Source organism: Trichechus manatus, unplaced genomic scaffold (genome assembly GCF_000243295.1).
Source record: "Trichechus manatus latirostris isolate Lorelei unplaced genomic scaffold, TriManLat1.0 scaffold00045, whole genome shotgun sequence".
Lineage (NCBI taxonomy): Eukaryota > Metazoa > Chordata > Mammalia > Sirenia > Trichechidae > Trichechus > Trichechus manatus.
The window spans coordinates 635,858-658,448 of NW_004443981.1; the positions used below are offsets into that span (position 1 = coordinate 635,858).

The 22,591-nt window shown below is 37.6% G+C and overlaps 1 protein-coding gene across 1 annotated transcript in view; it reads right to left on the reverse strand.

Moving 5' to 3' along the window:
- GALC (galactosylceramidase) overlaps window positions 1–22,591 on the reverse strand; it is a 68,723-nt gene that overhangs the window by 43,806 nt on the left and 2,326 nt on the right. The window contains 6 exon segments of the mRNA XM_023731678.1: window positions 11,294–11,424; window positions 11,922–11,960; window positions 13,827–13,966; window positions 16,483–16,596; window positions 19,208–19,271; window positions 19,528–19,596. Coding sequence (XP_023587446.1) covers window positions 11,294–11,424; window positions 11,922–11,960; window positions 13,827–13,966; window positions 16,483–16,596; window positions 19,208–19,271; window positions 19,528–19,596 — 557 coding nt within the window.

The following is a 22,591-nucleotide window of genomic DNA, read 5'->3' on the forward strand; positions in this document are numbered from 1 at the left end:
TATCTCCCTCATTCAGAAAATGGCAAAACTGTTTTACATTATGTTCAAAACTTGAGTGATTTGTTAAAATCATCTGAGCAAAGAGCAGAACTAATACTAAAATGGGTCTCTCCCAGTGTCCAAACCCACTGCTAGTTCAACAGAATGTAAAGGCTCTTTAAGGATATAATTTTTAAAATGTACATACCATGCTAAATTCTCTATCATTCCACAGAAATATATTCTAAAACTTCATAAGACAAATAAAATTAAAATTATTATCACTGAAAATCAAGCAACTTTAGAGTTTATCTTAACAGAACAACGTATTTGTATCAAAAAAAAAAAATTAGAACTTCTGGAGAAGGTAGATCACAGCAGCAGCCCGGTTTCTGAAACTCCTAAAACTCCTACTGAAACCAAACAGATCAACCAGTTGAGGGAAACGAAAAACTCATAGACAGCATCCTCACTGAAACTAGGTATCCAGGAATCCCCAGGAGCCACGGAGAGTCAAAACTGTCCTGAGATCAGCAGACAGAACAATTCAGAAACTATGGACGTGAAAAGGGCACTACTGACTGGCTGTGTAAGCTGCAGAACTTATTATAGCAAGAGTGAAATACTGCCATAATGATGACTGTGGAAGCTAGCGATTTTATAAATAAGAACAGCTTCACTGGCACAAAACAATAATTATAAATCCATGTTAAGTGTACAGAATGTACAAAGATGTGATTTGTGGTGAGAACAACATGGAGACGGTACATGGAGCTGTATATGTATAGAAGCAGAGTTTCTGTATGCTACTGAAGCTAAATTATAACAAATAGATTGCTACAAATTTAGGATGTTAATTGAAATCCCCTGGGTAATCACTAAGAAAATAACTTGTTAAAATGGCAATACTACCCAAAGCAAACTACAGACTCAATGCAATCCCTATCAAAATGCCTGTTTTGGAGGAATGGAAAAGCTAATCCTAAATTTCATGTGGAACTGCCAGGGACCCTGAATAACAAAAACAATCTCGGAAAAAAAATAAAGTTAGAAGACACACTGCCTGATTTCATAACTTACTTCCAAGCTACAGTAATCAAAACAGTGTAGTACTGGCACAAGGACAGGCATATGGATCAATGGAATAAAATTGACAGTCCAGTAAAAAAAAAAAAAAAAAAAATCTGTAGTCAATTGATTTTTAGAAAAGGATACCAAGAACATTCAGTGGAGGAAATAACAGTCTCTTCAATTATTCTTGATACGTGCTGGAACAACTGTATATTCACATGCAGAAGAATGAAGTTGGACTCTTATCTCACACCATATACAAAAATTAACTCAAAATGGATCAAAGACCTAAATATGAGTTAAGACATAAAGCTCTCAGAAGAAAACATAGGGGTAAATATTCATAACCTTGGATTAGGCAATGGTTTCTTAGATATAACACCAAAAGCACAAGCAACAAAAGAAAAAACCAGATAAACTGGACTTCATCAAAATTAAAAACATTTGTGCATCAAAATATACTATCAATAAAGAGAAAAGACAACCCACAGAATGGGAGAAAATATTTGTAAATCATTATCTGCTAAGAATCTGGTAATCAGAATATATAAAGAACTCTTACAGCTTAACAAAGAGACAAACAAGGCATTTGGAAAATGGGCAGAGGATTTGAACAGACAATTCTCCAAAGAAGACATACAAATGGCCAAAAAGCACATAAAAGATGCTCAACATCATTATTCAAACGCTGTTTTTGTTGTGTGCCACTGAGTCAATTCCAACTGACAGCAACCCTACAGGACAGAGTAAAACTGCCCCATAGGGTTTCCAAGGCTGTAATCTTTACAGGAGCAGATAGCCAGTTATTTTCTCCCACAGTGCTGCTGGTGGGTTCAAACCATTGACCTTTCAGTTAACAGCCAAGCTTCCTAATCACTGCTCCAGCAGGGTTCCTTCATTAGTCAATCAGGAAATGCAAATCAAAACCAAATGAGATACCACTTCACACCCACTGGGAGAGCTACAATTGAAGAGGCAAACAATAACAAGTGTTAGTGAAGATGTGCAGATACTGAAACCTTCGTACACTGCTGGTGGGACTGTAAAATGGTACGCTAACTTCGGAAAACAGTTTGGCAGTTCCTCAATAACTTAAACATAGACTTACCATATGAGCCAGATATTCCACTACTGGGTATATACCCAAAATTAGAAACAGGTGTTCAACCAAAACTTGTACACAAATGTTCATAGCAGTGCTATTCACAATAGCCAAAAGAGGGAAACAACCAAAATGTCCATCAACAGATGAACGGATAAACAAAATGGGATAAGAACAACACAGAGAGAGGGTGGATGGAATTGTATAGGAGCAGAGTTTTTGTATGCTACTGAAGCTAAATTATAACAAATTTTTTTTTAATCAAAGAGTTTTATTAGGAAATGTCATAATAAAATATGTAATCTTTATGTAAGCAGGTCGTTTTAAAAATACAACATGAAAACAAGAACGCTAATTTAAAAGAAGCCATGATAGAGATAAACAAGATGCATTGTTACTATTGTTTATTTCTCAAGAAGAATTTATTAAGAAACAGAGTACAGTTATCTTTTCAGGATGCCAGCTCTTAAAGGCAGTATAGTGTTCAAATCGATGGCAGCTCTTAAGGCAGTATACTGTTCAAATCTCTCTTGTTTTTCAATCTGTGCAATGACTTTAAAACCTGATCCCTGTCTTTCTTCATTTCTGTTTCTCGTCTCTACTTACCTTCTTTTACTGTCTCCTGAATACCTGGCACCATCTCTGACCCTTCTACCCAGGCATACTGCAAGGCTTGGGAGCCACTTCCCCAGTCTGTGCAGCTGCACCAGTGGCATCCCTGAGAGCTTTTTTCTTTTTTAGTATTTTTTTTCTTTTCCTTATTTTTTTATTTTTCTTTTTTTGTTTTTGTCTTTCTTCATTTCTCAGTTTCTTGCCTCGCTCCACTTACTTTTTTTTTCCTGTCTCCTGAATACCTGGCGCTGTGTGCCATCTCTGCCGATTCTAGCCGGGCTGTACTGCACAGCTTAGGTGCCACTTCCCCGGTCTGCGCCACCGTGCCAGGGGGATCACTGGGGGCCTTTATTTTCTTTTTTATTTATTTCTTCTTTTATCTTTTCCTTTTCTTCTTTTCCTTTTCTCCTTTTTTCGTTTTTCTTCATTTTTCAGTTTCTCATCTCTCTCTGCTTTCCTTCTTTTCCTGTCTCCTGAATACCTGGCACTGTGTGCCATCTCCGCCCTTTCTAGACAGGCTGTGCCCCGAGGCCTAGGAGCCACTTCACGGTTGTTGGTGAGATTCCCTGGGGCTATTTTTTTTTCTCTTTTTTTTAATCCCTTTTGTTTTTCTTCATTTCTCAGTTTCTTGTCTCTCTGCTCCAACAGTAAGCTGCCTCAGCACTTTTTATTTTTTTTGGCTCCTGTTTCTCTGTCCTCTCTCTCTTCTTTCCCATACCCATCTTAGCTCCACAGATCACAACCTCCCCTTTCCCTCCTGCCTACCTGCAACATGCACGGAACATCACACACCTGAGCAGCACAGGCATGGCCTACTGCAATCTGCCCTGCACTGAACCCCGGACTGCCCTGTGGGCCCCAGTGAATGCCATAAGCAATCCATCCCAGCCCCTCCCCTTCAGCTGGACCTGCCCTGCTGCACCATAGCTGAGTGACTGGCCCTGCCCATTGGACAGGGTGGTGAAAAGTATCATGCCCACAGACAAGCAAACAACAAAGAACACACAACCTACCTGCTCAGACGTAACCAAATAAAACAAAAAAGCAGGTAAAAACAAATCTGCAATCAATAAACAAAGAAAATAACTACTGAATGTCCCAAAGACAGCAGATAATATCAAAACATAAAAAAATAATGGCATTGTTCCAGCAGGTGTCCAAAATGAAACACCAGATGACTTTCCAGTAGAAGAAATGGTACTAGAACTACCTGATAGGGAATTCAAGTCTCTAATATTCAAAGTTATTCAAAACTTGAGGCAAAAAGCAGGCAAACATGAGAGAAAAACAGACAAATTTATGGAAAAGCCAGACAAATTCATGGAAAATACAGACAAAAAATGAAAGAATTCAGGAAAAAAATGTCAAAATAAATTCACAGCTAGAAATCATATAAAAACAACAATTAGAAATCCAAGAGATAAAAAACAAGTTTTCAGAAATGGACAGCGTCATAGACGGTCTAAGGAGCAGATGTGAAACAATGGAAGACAGGATTAGCGAAATTGAAGACAAATGCTTGAATACAACTGTGAGGAAAAATCAGAAAAAATAATGAAGAAAAATAAAGAAACCCTGAGAATGATGTGGGATACAATCAAAAGCAAAAGTCTGTGAGTGATCAGAGTTCCAGAACAGGGGGAGAAAATGGGAAACACAGAGAGGATCACTGAAGAAATGCTGACAGACAACCAACCTAATATCATGAAAGATGAAAAGCTGACCATCCAAGAAGCCCAACAAACCCCATATAGGATAGACCCCAAAAGAAAATCACCAAGGCATATCATAATTACACTCACTAAAACCAAAGACAAAGAAAGAATCCTGACAACAGCTCAAGAAAAATGAAAAGTCACATACAGAGGGGACACAATAAGACTAAGCTCTGATCACTCGGCGGAACCCACGCAGGCAAGAAGGCAATGGGATGACATATACAAAACCTTGAAAGAAAAAACTGTCAACCAAGAATAATATATCCTGCAAAACTCTCATTTAAAGATGATGGTGAAATTAGGTCATTTCCAGATAAACAGAAATCAAGGGACTATGTAAAAACCAAACCAAACTTACAAGAATTATTAAAGGGAGTCCTTTGATTTAAGAACGAATAACATCAGACCACAGCCTGAATCTAGGACACAAGATTGCACAAGCCAGATACCAACCTAGGAAATGAACTCTCAAGGACTATTCAATACAAAAAGATTTACAAGAAGGAACCAGAGAGATTAATCTGTAAACGACAACAATGTCAGAACAATAAAAGACGGAATAAACAGTGTAGGTACAGAACTTTCTAATGCAGAGGAAGGCAAGGCGATACCAAGCAATAATAGACTGGTTCAAACTTAGGAAGATAAGGGTAAATTTCAAGGTAACCACAAAGAAAGTTAATAAACCTACTTATCAAAATAAAGAAGAAAAACATAAAGTCTCAGTAAAAACAAAATCTACAAAAACAAAAGAAATGAAAAAAAATCAACAAACAAAAGGAATTCAGCATAGGGAAGTAAGCGGAACAAAGAAATCATCTGCACCACAAAAAAAAGCACTATAAAATGACAGCAATAAACTCACACCTATCAATAATTACACTGAATGTAAATGGCCTAAACCCACCCATAAAGAGACAGAGAGTGACAGAAAGGATAAAAAAAATAGGATCTATCAATATGCTGTCTACAAGAGACTCACTTTAGAAACAAGCACATAAATTTATTAAAAATCAAAGAATGGAAAAAAAATATATCAAGCAAACAGCTACCAAAAGAGAACAGAAGTGGCAATACTAATCTCAGATAAAATAGACTTTAAAACAAAATCCACCATAAAAGACAAAGCAAGGCACTATATAATGATTAAAGGAACGATTCATCATGAAGACAAAACCATAATATCTATGCACCCAATGACAGGGCTCCAAAATACACAAAACAAACTCTAACAGCACTGAAAAGAGAAACTGACAGTTCCACAATAATAACAGTAGGAGACTAGAACACACCAAAGAGAACCTACAGACTGGGAAAAAATTTTCAGCTATTACAAATCCAACAAAGGTCTAATCTCTAAAACCTACAGGAAAATCTAACATTCCTACAACAAAAAGACAAATAATCCAATTAAAAAATGGGCAAAGGAAATGAACAGACACTTCAGCAAAGAAGACATTCAAGTGGCTAACAGACACATGAGGAAATGCTCGCAATCACTAGCCATTAGAGAAATGCAAATCAAACCACAATGAGATACCATCTTACCCTGGCATTACTGGCAGGAATCAAAAAAACAGAAAACAAATGTTGGATAGGCTGCAGGGAGATTGGAACTATTATGCACTACTGGTGGGAATGCAAAATGGCACAACCATTTTGGAAAACAATACGGCGCTTCCTTAGAAAGCTAGAAATAGAAATACCATATGATCCGGCAATCCCACTCCTAGGAATATATCCTAGAGAAATAAGAGTCGCCACTCGAATAGACATATGCACACCTATGTTCATGGCAGCATTGTTCACAAAATCAAAACGATGGAAACAACCTAGATGCCCAAACAGATGAATGGATAAACAAACTATGGTACATACACACAATGGAGTACTACGCAACAATAAAGAACAATGATGCATTTTTGAAGCATCTCACAACATGGATGAATCTGGAGGGTATTATGCTGAACGAAATAAGTCAATCAAAAAGGACAAATATTGTATGAGACCACTACTATAAAAACTCATGAAAAGGTTTACACACAAGAAGAAACAATCTTCTATGGTTACGAGGGAGGAAAGGGGTGGGGATGGAAAAACACTAAATAGACAATAGATAAGTAGTAACTCTGGTGAAGGGTAAGACAGTACACAATACTGGGGAAGCCAGCACAACTTATAAAGGCAAGGTCATGGAAGCTCCACAGACACATCCAAACTCCCTGAGGGACCAAATTTCTGGGCTGAGGGCTGTAGGGACCAAGGTCTCAGGGAACATCTAGCTCAACTGGCATAACATAGTTTATAAAGAAAATGTTCTACATTCTACCTTGGTGAGTAGTATCTGGGGTCTTAAAAGCCTATGAGCAGCCATCTAAGATACTCCACTAGTCTCACCCCTTTGGGAGCAAGGGAGAATGAAGAAAACTAAAGATAACGGAAAGATTAGTCCAAAGGACTAACGGACCATAACTACCACAGCTTCCACCAGACTGAGTCCAGAACAACTAGATGGTGCCCGGCTACCACCACTGACTGCTCTGACAGGGATCACACTAGAGGGTCCCAGACAGAGCTAGAGAAAAATGTAGTACAAAATTCTAACTCACAAGAAAAGACAAGACTTACTGGCCTGACAGAGACTAGAGAAACCCCGACAGTATGGCCCCCAGAGACCCTTTTAGCTCAGTAATGAAGTCACTCCCGAGGTTCACCCTTCATCCAAAGATTAGACAAGCCCATAAAACAAAATGAGATTAAAGAGGCATACCAGCCCAGGGGCAAGGACTAGAAGGCTGGTAATAGGGAACCCAAGATCAAAAAGGGAGGATACTGACATGTTGTGAGGTTGTTAACCAATGTCATAAAACAATATATGTACGAAGTGTTTAATGACAAGCTAGTTTGTTTTGCAAACCTTCACCTAAAGTACAATTTAAAAAAAAAAGTTATTAAAAAAGAAAATTGATCCCTGATCATATCAAACTTCTGCTTTCCATGCACAGCTCTGACTGTATTTTTCTCCATCAAAAGGTTCTTCCATACAGATGTATTTATTTCTACATTCAATATCATCAGGCCTCAGAATGGCTTTGGCTTCATGAACTAAAATCATCTGACTGTCCCAGTCAAACTCTGTAGTATATTATCTAAGAAAACCTGCAATGAAATATTAATTAGCCATAAAAAAGAATTAAGTACTGATACCTGCTACAACATGAATAAACCTTGAAAACATCATTCTGAGAGAAAAAAGTCAGACACAAAAGTCCACATATTGTATGATTCCATTTACATGAAATATCCAGAGTTGGCAAATCCATAGAGACAGAAAGCAGATTAGAGGTTGCCAGGGGCTGGGAGAAAGATGGAAGGGAGTGCTGCATAATGAGTACAGGGTTTTCTTTTGGCACGGTGAAAATGTTTTGGAACCAGATAGTGGTGATGGTTACGGGAATGCCTCATACATAATATTAATCTTTAAATAACAAAAGATGATATGATAGAATAAATACATCAGTTAAACCAGTAAGAAAAAATAAGCTTAACTCATTCATTAAAATATGAAGACTTTCAAACTGGCTAGAAAAGAAAATCAAACTCTATGCTATATGCAAGCAACAGACCTAAAATAAGTGCTCCTGAAAGGTCAAGAAGAAAAGGATAGGCACAGACATACCAAGCACATACAAATAAAAGGGAAGCAAGAGTCACACACAAAACAGAATTTAGTCCAAGAGGCATCAAATGAGAGAAAAAATAGCATTTTTTAATGATAATAGTTAGAAATCACAATGAAGATAAAATAATCATTACCATCTATGTACAAAACTTCTGTAAAGCAGAAACTGCATAAGATTGAAAAAAGAAACAGAAACACACTCCCACTGCCATCAAGTCATTTCTGACTCATAGGACAGAGTGGAACTGCCCCTGTAGGGTTTCCTAAGAGCAGTGGTTAAGCGCTCAGCTGCTAACCAAAAGGTCAGTGGTTCGAACCCACCAGCCGCTCCACAGGAGAAAGATGCGGCAGTTGGCTTCTGTAAAGACTATAGCCTTGGAAATCTTATGGGGCAGTTCTACTCTGTCCAACAGGGTCCCTATGAGTTGGAATCAACTCAACAGCAATGAGTTTGGTTTTGGTTTTTTAATCTTTACAGAAGCAGAGTGCCACATTTTTCTCCCGTGGAGTGGCTGGTGGGTTCGAATTGCCAACCTTTCAGTTAGCGGCAGAGCACTTAACCACTGAGCCACCAGGACTCCTTAGAAACACACTAATTAGAGGAAACTAACACTCTTGGTAGGCCTAGACGGTTCAAGTGGACAAAATAATTAGGATACAGAAATCTAAACAAAACAATCAATAAGGTAAATAGTATATACTCAATTCTGTATCCTGATAAACACCTCAATATAATAAGTCACGATAAAATGTTTTTTAAAATTACATGATACATTTAGCGTTAAATGACCATAAAGCAATAAAATATTAAACAATCAAAAATCAAAAAAGTCTTGCCACCTAGAAATTGAAACACTCTAATGAATCAAAAGGGAAGTGAAAAACAACTCAGTTAAACTACTAGAAATGTATGATAACAAAAGCACAACATATATTCTGAGATAAAACTAAAGTAGTGTTCAGAGGAAAGAAAACTCATTGCACTAAATACTGGTATCAGTAAAAATAAACTGAATTAAGCATCCAACTTTTTCATGAAGATACAGTAAAACAAACCCATACTTTCATCTAATTTTTTTCCTAAATATATTCACCTTTCCTAACTAAATATATTTAACTTTGTGTTCCCTCAAGATTTATTTATGAAAATTTTAACAATGTAGGCAAAAATTTTATCCTAATTTTAATTTATGAAATATTTGAATATAAATGCAAAAATATCTTACAATTCTTGACCGAAAACAAAAAAAATCAAACCTAAATTTAGTTTCGGAAACATAAAATGAGGAGTGAATTTCCAACAACAAACAGGATAAATGAACATGCTAAACTGTAAGGATGAAATTAGTAAAATCCAGATTGTGGGAAACCCTATCAGGCAAACAAACCAGTTTCTTCACCAAATAAATTGTGACGACAAAAAAAAAAAATGGAACAGATACCTAAAGATTAGAAAAGACTTTAGGGAACTAAAGCGACAATATATGGATCTTAATAAGATCTAGATTCAATTAAAAAAAACTATAAAACAATAATAAGAGATATTTCAGTAACTTTTTTTCTAGCTGTGATAATGGTATTGTTAATGGTAAAAAGAAAAAGAGTCCGTTTTATAAATAAATGGTAAGATTTTTATAAATTAAATAATACAATGTCTGAGATTTGTTCCCAAATAATATGGGGAGGAAACGGAGAAGAGTGAATATGCATAACGAATGGGAACTGGCTATGGATTGATAGTTACATAGGCTGAGTGTTAGGAACATGGATATTCATTACATTATTCTGCCTACTTTTGTGTATGTTCAAAATTCTTCAAAATAAAAAAAAAATTTTTTAAAGTATATGTAGATCAAGCAGAGTCCTCAAATTGAATAAAGAACAAGTTCCACACATACATGTATCCTATCTTTCAAATGTTTATACATGCTGTTATGATGACTAATTTTCAAATCTATTTAAAATATATATATATATTGTTGGAGCCCAATGAGGTCAAGTTCCCGAGGGCTGAAAGGCAGAATTGGAATAAGAAGTAGGTTAAAACTGTACTGCTAAGGAGATATGACAAAAGTCATAGTCAGTGAACATACCCATACAGTAAAAGATTAACTTTTCCCAAAGAGAAGTCTGGCCATAGCCCCCAGCTTCTAGAAGGTAACCTCTATGCCTTTGGAACATCCAGCCTGAAAAGGATGCCTCTGTTTACCTCTAGGTCTGGGGGCCTTGGTCCATGCTAGACAGTCTATGCTAACAACGTGATTTATGGTGGGGGCTTTGGGCCACATAGTATCAGCTCAACCTCTGGAGGGGCGGAAGGCTAAGTTCAGCCATGCAAGTAGTCAAACTTATTCATATGACTGATCCCCAATAATAACTCCGGATACCAATGCTCAGGTGAGCTTCCATGGTTGGCAATACTCCATGTGTATTGTCACACATTGTTGCTAGGAAAAATAGGTGCTGTCTGCACAACTCCACTAAAAGAGGATAACTAAAACCTTCTTGCCTGGAACTCTCCTGGACCCTTCCCCACATACCTCTTCCCTTGGCTGATTTTAATCTGTATCCTTTCACTGTAGTAAACTGTAACCATGAGTATAACAATTTTCAGTGAGTTCAACAATTCATCCTAGCAAGTTTAAAGAACCTGATGGTGGTCGTGGGGACCCCCAAACTTACAGTTGATGTCAGAAGTGAGGGTAGTCTTAGGGACTCCTGAACTTTGTAATATACCATCTGCATAAGTGTTCAGGCTGAGAACTGCCAGCCGCAGAAAGCCTGAGAGTTAGGAGCTAATTTCAAGACACTGCCTTTATAGTATCTAAAATCAAATACTATTCTGCCCCTTAATCTAAACAAAGCCCTTTTTTAGTACACTCCAAACATTTATACAAAATTTTAAAACTTACAAATGCATTTCACTGTCATAGGAAGATCCTAAAATTCACACATTTCAAAGAGAAAGTAATGAACATTCAGCTATACATGCTTTGGTTAAGTAAATACCAGAAAGCTACCTTCTGAAAACATAATCAAATGTGGAGGGGAAGGCAAAAACAAAGGCACAGCTAATACACAGAGCAAGTAACTGGAAATAACTAGTTTTCAAAGTAAAACATTCCTTACCCTATAACATCAATCACCTTCAAGAGTTGAGAGTCAAGCAGCATAGAAGCAGAAATGGGCTCCCAGAGATTATCACTTGCTATGATTTTCACCTGCTCGAGACCTTGATGGTTCAGCATTTTTCTTAACATCTTTCAGAGAGGTAAACAGAATACATAGGAAAGGTCACCAATACATTTTTAGCTGTTGAATTATGACAAAGATAGCTAAAGTATCTTCAAAAACCAGCATCCTGGAAGATAGTTTCAATATTATTTCTCAGTACAAATGTACCTCCTGTGGAAAATGAAAACATTATCTTTAAGGTACCTATATCATGGGAATGTAAAAAGAAAAAAAAAACCACAGGGGTAAAAATGTTTTGGATGGAAACCCTAAACAGGACAAATGAAAAGAGAAACTGTTCTAGTTGAACTCAGTGAGTGTCCCGAGACTCATAAATCCATTTCCATCCACTACACTCAGAACCTAACTGGGATTCTCCAGAAACAATTTAAAAACCGTGAGAATATACTGAAAACCAGAGTAAACCGTAAATACAATGTAAATAGCAAAAATAAACTTAAATTCTATGAAGGAATTATTCACTAATAATTTAAAGATAAAAAGATTTTAAAGTTGTACAGACCTTGATATAACTGATGTCAAATGTTCTCTCATTCCAAATCTACAAAAGAAAAAGTCAAAAAGTCTGAGTTGAAAGTTTTAAGTGACAGAAAGTAGACACTGCCATTAAGATACCACTTCTCCCATCATCTTTCATATTATCTGATATGTCATTTTTCCTACTTTATGAAATGACCTACCACACAATTTATAGCTATTTATAACTTATGTAAATTAAAATACTATTTTTTTTAAATCTTAAAATATTTGGTATTTTTAAAAAAGGAATTTATTCCAGAGATTTCTAAGACAGTGGAATATTCATCCACTCATTCAACAAATACTGACAGTATAATGTGTGCCAGGCGCTATACTAAGCACTGGAGAACTAACAGATACGGAGACTGTTGTCATAATCAGTACAGGATCCCGAAGGCACATCTGAAAGTATTAATAAGTACATTGTACAGCAGTAATTTTTTAAGCACACACAGAGAGAATCACAGACGTGTTAGATCACAAAAGCAAACCCCTAATGAGGAAACATAAAAGGAACAAATCTCTTAAATTTAGAATCACGAAGACTTTCATTCTGCGGCTGAGAAAACTGTTAGTAACAGAGATGGATCTAAGGCCCAGGTGCTATAGCTCCAAAAGATCTTCCTACTCTGCTTACACAGGAAAAGAGTGTCTGATCTAAGAAGCTCCTTGCCATAACATGTGATTATCAAGAGTCTAAAAGAGATGTGAATCACCCCTTCTTTGCCAGATACATTTCCTAAATGTGACATTACCATAATAGAAAGCTACTAGACCCAAACCTGCATTTAGCTTCACTGTGGGTTAAAAATACCCTGCCATTTAAGAAAGCTCTCAAATGCAAATTAATTTTCAGTTACAATTTGGAGAAGGGTAATAAAAACAAGCATATTCTTTTCTCCAGCTCCCTATAGCCCTTGGTTGATACCCATCTCATATATCACCCTGTGATACCGCAATTTATCTATTCCAGTGTTGACATCTTTCACTGAACCTCTCAAGAGCTTATTAATCTTGCTATCTCTAGAACACAGTCACAATGCCTTCAACACAGTAGAAGCTCAGTAAGTGCTTGCTTATTGCATGGAAACTTTTGACAAACAGCATATTAATGAGCAAACTTTTATTGAGACTCAACTATATGTGTGAGTAAAAGACTCTATGGGGTATAATGTCATGTGAGGCACGCCTCCAGCCTGCCAACAGACCAGCTGGGGAGACAGGATATCGTGTTTTACACTTTTTAATTATTAGAAAGTGTTAAGTAGCAGTTTAGGACAGGGGTAAGGGAGATTACAGCCCGCTGGCCAAATCTAGTCCACCTGTATTTCTACAGCCTGACAGCTAAAAATGGTTCTTACAGTTTCAAATGGTTACATTCTAAATGGTTATGTAAGTACCTACCTAATATCCTCAATTCTATCTCTTTATCCACAAAACCTAAACTATTTACTTTCTGACCTTTTAAGGAAATGTTTGCCAACCCCTGGATTAGGACAATAGATGTTGCATAGAGCAAAACAAAATTAATCACTAAACTCTATAGTAAACATAGTATTATTGTCAGAACTAGAGAAACTAGGAAAAGCTTTGCAGGAAGATTTGAGCTGAGGTGATACAAACACACACACACACACACACACACACACACAAAAATAGAGAAATAGCACACTCAGTACAGTTTTCAAAAGTGGCAAGAATCTGAATGGACAAAGAGGAGGAATAAAAGGTCACATGTAGTTTATCTGTGTTATTATTAGATACCAATACAACAAATTAGTCTCATGACACAAAATGGTTAGTCAGTGAAGTGCCACAGAATCAAATTACTTTAAAAAATTACAAATGCATGTCCACAAATTAATCATATTTTAAGTATGTTACGAACCCCAATATAATCAATGTCCAAATTATGATAATGCTTGGCACCCACAATCCAGGCCACAACATAATAGGCAGTCAGCTGAATATTTACATAAGGCCAGTTGAAACCTTTCCCCAGCCATCCAGGGAATGACCATGGCAACCCTGTAGAGAGAAAGGAAGAGGCAAAGATGGAATGGATAACAGTGCTTGCTCATTTAAAACAAAACAAAACAAAAAGGATGTTCAGCTAAGCAAAATGCCAATATAGATCTGACTAAAGGAAAGACTGTATATAACACACAATTTCTCAAAACCCCTTCCAGGCTATGGACAGCATAATTCCTTAGTGACCCGTTAAGAGTCAAGTTCCATAATCCCAAATGCTCTTCCAAGAAAAAATAAGAATAGCAAACAACAAAAACATCTCTCTCAAAGACACGTACCATAGAAAGAAATGTATCATACAATTTAATTTAACATCTTCTCCCCCTGTAGGGAATATTCAATATTATAACCTCTGTTCTTGGAAGTCAAATCAAAGAGTTCAGGAAAGCTGACACTTAACTACTCCTGTGAGGTAGGTTTAATACAAATCCTTCATCCACTAGCATATCTTCTTACAGTTTAAGGTTACTTAAAGTATTAATTAGTCAGGTATGTTTTGCTGTGTACATTTTCAAAAACAAAAAAATAAATAAATTATTTAAAAAATACTGATTAGGTAATCAAATTTAACAAAATTAGTTTGTCCTTATATCAATATAAATGCCAGTGACTTAAAAGGAAAATACATTTTTGTTAAATGATACAGATCAAGTACATCCACATACTTCCAATAACCATGATTATTTTCAAGTTTAAAAAAGAGAAGCACTAATTACAATTCTAAATGCTAATTCTCCTACTAGTATATTAACATAAAATCAACAGTTAATTTCCATAGCTCTTCAATATATTATCAATCTAGTTCACCACTGAAAAATATCAAATTCAAAATGACAAAATGCTTCTTTATTTTTCTAAACTCAGGAGGAATGCATAAATGTATCAACATAAGAAATGTGACGTTAAAATAACGCAACATTTTTAAACAATGTAATGCCAAATACATTCTCAAGGCCCACCATGTGTAAGTCTTTGTTAGGATGTGGTTCTGTGTGCCAGATTTTCTACATTTAAATGAGATCTGACCTTGGAAGCAGCCTAGTGGGAGGGTACAGTCTGAATTCAATGATACTTTTTACTGCTCAAAACATTTCTGGAATTTCTTATAAAGTCCATTTAGAAAGAACACACTCCTCTTTTTTAATTTAGAATTACTATTCTCCTTTGTTTAAAATGATTTTAAAAATAATATGAAATCAAATATTTCGAATGGATCATTAATTTCACTTAGTCTGAATGTAAGTCTGTTTCAAAAAATAAAATTCATCTCAAATGATGAAAGTATTCTACCACTGTGAATGTCTGAAATACTTCACAAGCTCTGTCCACACTGCTACAGGAGAACCATGAAACGAGTATAATCCCCTTTGAGCAACCATCCAATGATCCTGCTGCTAGACCCCAAGAGCCACAAGGGGCTGGGATCTGAGGCTGGTTTGTTGGTACCCCTAGTGCCTAGAACAGTGACTGGCATATCACTGAGGCTCAAAAAAAAAAAAAAAACACTTTTGTATGCACTTCCAGAAATGTGGTCTACTGCACATGATGATAGAATTCTTGCCTTCCATGCAAGAGACTTAGATTCAATTCCTAGCAATGTACCTTCTGTGCAGCCACCACCTGTATGTCAGTAGAGGCTTGTGTGTTGCTATGATGCTGAACAGATTTCAGTGGCACTTCTACACTACAAGAGACCAGGAAGAAAGACCTGGCAGTCTACTTTCAAAAATCAGCCAATGAAAACCCTATGGATCACAATAGCCCAATCCGCAATCGATCATAGGGATGGCGCAGGATCAGGCAACATTTCATTCTGCTGTGCATGGCGCCGCCATGAGTTTGGGGGCCGATGCAATGGCAGCTAACAACAGCATGTAACACAATTTTGTAAGTAGTTGGGGTATACTACCACACATAATACACGGTTTTATGAACAGTAGTGCTCTTTTACAAATTTGGAGGATTTTGTTAAGGAAAGTAGTTTAGAGTCACATAACAAAACCAGAACACAATTAGGTTCTAAATCTGATTTTGCCATTTACTAACCGTCTGTAACCTTATGTCAGTGGCTCAAATTCTCTCAGCCTCCACTGTTTCTTCTGTAGATGGGAAGAGTAATACCTTACTCCAGAGTTACTTTAAGATCAGACATTAGATAGATAAATAGATGATTGATAGACAGATAGATGATAGATTGATAGATGGTAGACAAATAGATAGACACCACAGACAGACAATAATTTTTACCAGCTGCCATGGAGCTGATTCTGACTCATGGCAACCCCATGCGTTTCAGAGTAGATTTGTGCTCCATAGGGTTTTCAGTGGCTGTGATCTTTCAGAAGTAGATCACTAGGCCAAAGACAAGATCATGCCTGATACACGCTTTGCAGCTGGTAGCATTAACAGTATTATTAGTACTTCTGTGACAATAGGAACTCCACCAGCAGGATTCAGAATTTAAAAGTTAAGGTAGAACAGACTGCAGAAGAATCGCAAACTTCATTTCTTACCCACGAGTGTAATATTAGGGTTCCTCTTCTTAGCTTCCTTCATTAACCACCACTCATATCCTCGGAAATAGTTCTCATCTAGAGCATAGTGCATGTGGGAGGGCTCAGTGCCATCTGAATGGGGGCAAGCAAAACAGGAAAGGAAATAATCTGTTAATGGTGAGTCCCATGGCCACGCCCCCTTCACACAAACACACACACACACACAATTCTCAGTGTTAGTATCCCACTTCCAATCCTGAAGTCGGCCAAATGAGAATAATCTTATATAACTTGAGGCTGAATGATCCAAGCATATTATTTAAACATCTTTCACTACCCTAAGTATCACAAAGGTCTTAAATAATCTAACCATAACTTTTTATTATTAAAAAAAAAAAAAACCCACTGCCATCAAGTCAATTCCAACTCATAGCGACCCTATTATAAGCTGTGTTAAAAGAAGTTTTATCACTTCTGCACTAAGCAACGGGCACACTGGGCACATCTCACCTTCACTGCTCATCGCCTGGTAACGATCAGTGTGAATCCAATTCCCACCAGGAAATGGATCCCGTCCTTACCTTCCCACTTCTCCATCGTCGTCACCAGCCATTCACAGGGTGCTCCATCTCTCAGCCCCAGCCACCCAGAGCTGAGTCAGAGCTCACAAGTTAGACAGATACTGTCTTTTAGTCCAGCTGCCAACAGAGCATTTCTCAGACCCTAGCCACCAAGAACTTGGTCAGAACTCACTCCTTCCTTCAGACTGCCAAATAGGCAGATGCCAGGCCCTGCTGGCTCTCACTGCCCCTGTGGTTTTGTTAATACACTAGAGGAACTCACAGGATTCACAGACAGTATACCAGACTTAAGGAGCCCTAGTGGCACAATGGTTAAGGCCTCAACTGCTAACTGAAAGTTTGGTGGTTTGAATCCATCAGCTGCTCCACAGGAGAAAAGACCAGTCGATCTGCTGCCGTAAAGATTACAGCCTAGAAAACTCTACCGGGCAGTTCTACTCTGTCGCATGGGATCACTGTGTATCGAAATCAACTTGACGGCACCTAACAACAACACTCCATACTTACTACAGATTTATTACAATCAAAAAGGATACAAATGAAGAGATCCATAGGGTGAAGTCTGGGAGGAGTCATAGCGCAAAGCTTCCATGTCCCAAGGAAGGACACGTTACTCTCTCCCGTGGGTGCTCACCAACCAGGAAGCTCCATCTGATCCTCAGGGTTCTTATTTCCCTCACCACATGGCCATAATAGTTACACCATGCCTCATGAGGTTTAGTCAGTATCCGGCCCCCAGAGGGTCCCTCTTGGTCTGGTCAGCCCCATTCATTAGCCTCAGGTGTTGGTACAGCTCAAAAGAACCAAGAACAAAAGGCCAAATTGCTTTTTGCAAGGTGATTCTACACCTTGCAACCTTACGTAATTATAAATTCCTAGGACTACATTTTCCTGGGCTTTCGGTCTCTCTGGAGTTTTCAAATCCCCCTCTCCAATTTTAAGTTCACATCACCTCAACTTCCAGCTTTCTGATCCTGGCAGTAAATCCCCAGGCTCCTGAGCTGCAATTCTCATATCCTACACCTTGAACATATAACACTCCTTGCTATTGCAAGAAAATACTTTTGAGGACAAAGGATTGAGCACACAGTCTCACTACAACAAAATTCTATACTAACCTCTTTAGTGTGTCAAGGTAGGTAACTGACATCAAAGTCTTGATGTATTACATGGGCACAAGTACCTTCCCTTGTTAAGTAGGACCTCATAAGAAAAGGGGCCACTGCCCATTTCTTCTTAAAGGTAAACATCAGAATTCACAAAAACTACCGGCTTCTGCATCTCTACCTTTAATTTAGCTTCAGCAAATGAAGCTGGCCAGTTATCATCAATTCTACCTAAAATGTTGTAACAATAAAATACATGTCCTCTTACAAAAGCTTGAGGAAAGTTTTTGTGTAGAGATTTTCATTTGTTTCTGGTTTTTTGTTTTGTTTTGGTTTGCTTTTTTTTTCTCTTTTGACACAGATTAAACACTAATACAACTACACGATTATATTTGTTTAACAAAAACTATCTCCAAAGCACAAACAGGAACACAAGCATATAGACAATACTCTAAAGTTCACTATCACAGAATTTGACCTATACATAATAAGCTAGAGATAATCATTGACAGAATTAAAGTAGTTCTTCTTACTCAAAACCAGAGGGCTATAAACTATTCATTGATAGCAGGTACTACACAAAGCCAATCAAAATGGTGACAATGAAGACTAATGAATTGGTGGTTAATAATTTTGTTTTTAAAAGAAAAAAAACTGAAATACTGATTATTTATATTGTTACCACAATTTTATCTGAAGTTGATAACACTGTTTAATACATAATTAAAATATTTTTTAACTTCTCTATAAAATTCCAAATTGTCTTTATGCTCTGTTTAGTACACGTAGTTTTTAGAAGCTACAGATTTGTTTATACGGACTACTTCAACTAAACAAGTAATCTGAAGTCAGAAAGCCGTTTTTGATGGATAATTCATATTTTGATATAAATTTTTTTAAATAACTACAGTTAAAAGAGGAACAGTAAGGAACAATCTACTAAACGATCAATATCGAAAGTCACCACTTTTATTATATTTTGAAATCACAGTGTATGTGGTTAGGTATAAATAAAAATGTTGGGAGGGAAACATCCCATTTCCCAAATACTCCTACCTGTTGTCTGTCCATCACCACCTATTTCGACTTTTAAAATATGCAAAGAGGCACCAAAGTTTGGCTGGGGAAAGAAGTAACAGTATTAACACTGTGCTTCATTATTTGAAAGACATAGCACTTTAAGACAATTATGAATTACTGCCTTTGGTTTTGCAAATGAGAAAACCAAAGCAAAACTTCAGATAGCAACTTATTCCAACAGTAATTTGCCTTTTGTTTTTTAATTAGAATTGTGAATCTGACAGATTCTACTGATGAAATTCTCCATATAATTTCTAAGATACCACAATTACCATTCAATAATTATTTTTTATTACCTTAAAGAGATAATCCAATATTTGAGAACGATAGGGCTCTCGGTAATTTACTAGAAGTCGGGAGGTTGCCTTAAAAAAAAAAAAAAAAAAGTTTTCAAGAGCATGAATAAAACAAGTCCAATAATGAATACTTCTTCATAGTGCCCATGCATCCCACCCCATACCCATATTTAGCCAATTCCTGGGACAGGCTGAGCTGTGGAAAGTTACTCCCTAGGTCGTTTGTTTGTCTGCCTTTCTTCTGCCCATCACTGGGCAGGTAGGGCTATTGTTTGTCCAACAGATAAAAGACAGGTTTTGAGCAACAAGCAAGTTTGTCTTCTGCTGGGATGAGGGTTGGCTGGGAGGTAAGTTTGGTACCATTGACAAATACATGACTGCAAACTTATCTTGAGGATCTTAACTAATAGAATAGTTATTAGAAGAAATGAAACTTAGGTTTTCTATCTTAAGACCATTTGTCAACAATAATATCTGAGTGCTGGGATGAGAGAAATGAATCTCAGCTAATTTTTCCCCTCAACATCTTGCAAGAAAATATTACAAGCAAGAATGCTGAAAGAAAGTACTCGTTTCCTCAGCCTTTTTAGGTATTTATATGTGCTATCAACAGATGAAGAATTAAGAATGACCACACAACAATCCCCAGGCCAGGCTGTACTAAGGAAACCTCATCCAAGACTGGCATCACAATGCATGGAAAGACATAACTGATAATCCTACCTAGACTATGGCTAATGACTGCTTGATAGGAGAAATCACAAAACCAATAATTGGCCAATAATCTGTCCTTTGGGGAGCAATATATAACAAGGGGAATAAAAGAGGTAGGTTTTCATCATGGAATAGTGGAATGTTCATAGGCCTGGAAGCCAGACAGACCTAGGTTCAAACCACTGACACCTTACCAGGTGTGTGACAGCGGCAAGATATTTGACTTTTATGAGGCTCAGTTCTCTCTTTTACACCCAGATATAGGCCACCACTGACATTCTGGTGGTGCACATATCTATTTCCCTCACACTCAGAGCCTCCCCAGGCTCTGCCGCTGAGCTGCAGGCCCATAGCGCTGCTTTCTAACCACCTCAAACGCAATGCATCCCAAACCAAACAGAGCACTTTTTCCTAAATCTGAGCCTTCCTCTGCATTTGCTATCTTAGTAAAGAATGATTATCTGCCTAAACATTAAACTTGGGGTCACCATTTCACCAAACTTTCCATCTTTCTACAGCTACCAAGAACTCCTTAGTATCTTTCAAATCCATCCCCTTTTCTTAAACCTCACTGCCTGAATGTAGGCCCTCACTTATCAGAATAGTCAAATGGTGTCAGGGTCTCCCACATGCCTCCCTGCATTCTGTCCTCCACACTAATTAACAGACTGATCTTCTCAGAACACAAATCTATATTATGAAATGACTGTTTAAACCTGCTAAGTCTCCTCTCCCCTAACAGATTTTAGGATAAAGTTCAAATTGTTTAGCTTGGTACCCAAACCCCCTACTTATTTTATCCTAACTCTGATACTTCACCTCATATTGCTCTCACATCTTCTACATAAATATACCAAACTACTTTTTTCTCTTCCTTCTGCCTGGAATATGCCCTACATCCTCATTTAGCCAACTCCGACTCACCCTTTGGTTTTTGGGTCAAACACATCTCTTTCAAGAAGGATGCCTTCTACTCCTCCCCATCAGTCTGATGTAGGTGCCTCTCCTTTGGGCTTCCTCGGCACCAGGTCCATATTTCTACCATAACACTTCTAACCTTGGGCCCTAATCACTAGTTTACTTATCCATCTCACCTCTAAGCTCCTTGAGGACAGGGCCAGGTCTTATTCAAGCTCATATTCCCGTGCATTCTTTTATTCAATGAACATTTATTTAATATGTTTTGTGTTATCTTTTGTAGCATGGATACAGGCAACATAATGTAGGAGGTTCTGAGTCAGATGGAGCTTGCATCCTGATTCCAACATTTATAAGCTACGTGGCTGTGGGCAAATTATTGTAAAGTGGGATATCTAACTCATTCAGCTGTTGCAAAATTAAAATAAGATTATGTACATAAAAGACTTAGCACAGTACCTGGCACATAATAAGCTCTTAATAAATGGCAGGCATTGTATACACAAATTAAAAAAAAAAAAAAAGGCATTGTTCTCAAAGAGCTTACAGCCTAGCAAAGGCTGACAGTATTAACGTAGACACTCTTTAAGTGACTAATACTACATATGCACACTAACAAATCCTTGACCCTAGGTAAACAAAGCTTCCTGCTTGGCATGATGCCATTAAAACTGTATTTTGCTGTTTCTGGGTTATTCTGCCCTCCACACGCTCCTATCCTTAACATAGGAAGTGCCAGCTTTAGGCAAGTGCACATCATTATGCTATTTCAAGCCTGCAATCACACCCAATGCAAAAGCATTAGTCAATGGTAATAGTAAATCCTAATGTTGAATTGTACCACCAAACAGTAACAAATTACCAGATTACTAACCACACTGCCTGAATAAGGCCTGGAGCTGTTTACAACAAGACCAGGAAGAAGCCTTGAGAACAAATTTCTTCATCCAAAGGCCTTGGGATAACTTCTTCCTCCCTAATCCCTGAAATGGGGTATTAACCAACATCAGTTACCTGCCAGACAATATCCCATGCACTTTACATCTAATCCTCACAATACCCCTAAACCAAAAACCAAACCTAATGCTATCAAGTCAATTCTGACTCTCAGCAACCCTATAAGACAGTTTAGAACTGCCCGATAGGGTTTCCAAAGCTGTAAATCTTTACGAAAGCAGACTGCCACATCTTTCTCCTGTGGAGCAGCTGGTAGGTTCAAACCTCTGATCTCTCAGTTAGCAGCTGAGCACTTAACCACTGAGCCACCAGTGCTCCTTACAATGCTCCACCAAGCAGGTGTCACTTTATCTCAGATAAGAAACTGAGGCACAGTTGGGTACCTACCCAAGGCCATACAGTGAGCAGCAAGGCCTAGACTAGACCCCTGTCAATCTGGTCCAGTCCATGCTCTTTACTGCGACATACTGCCTTC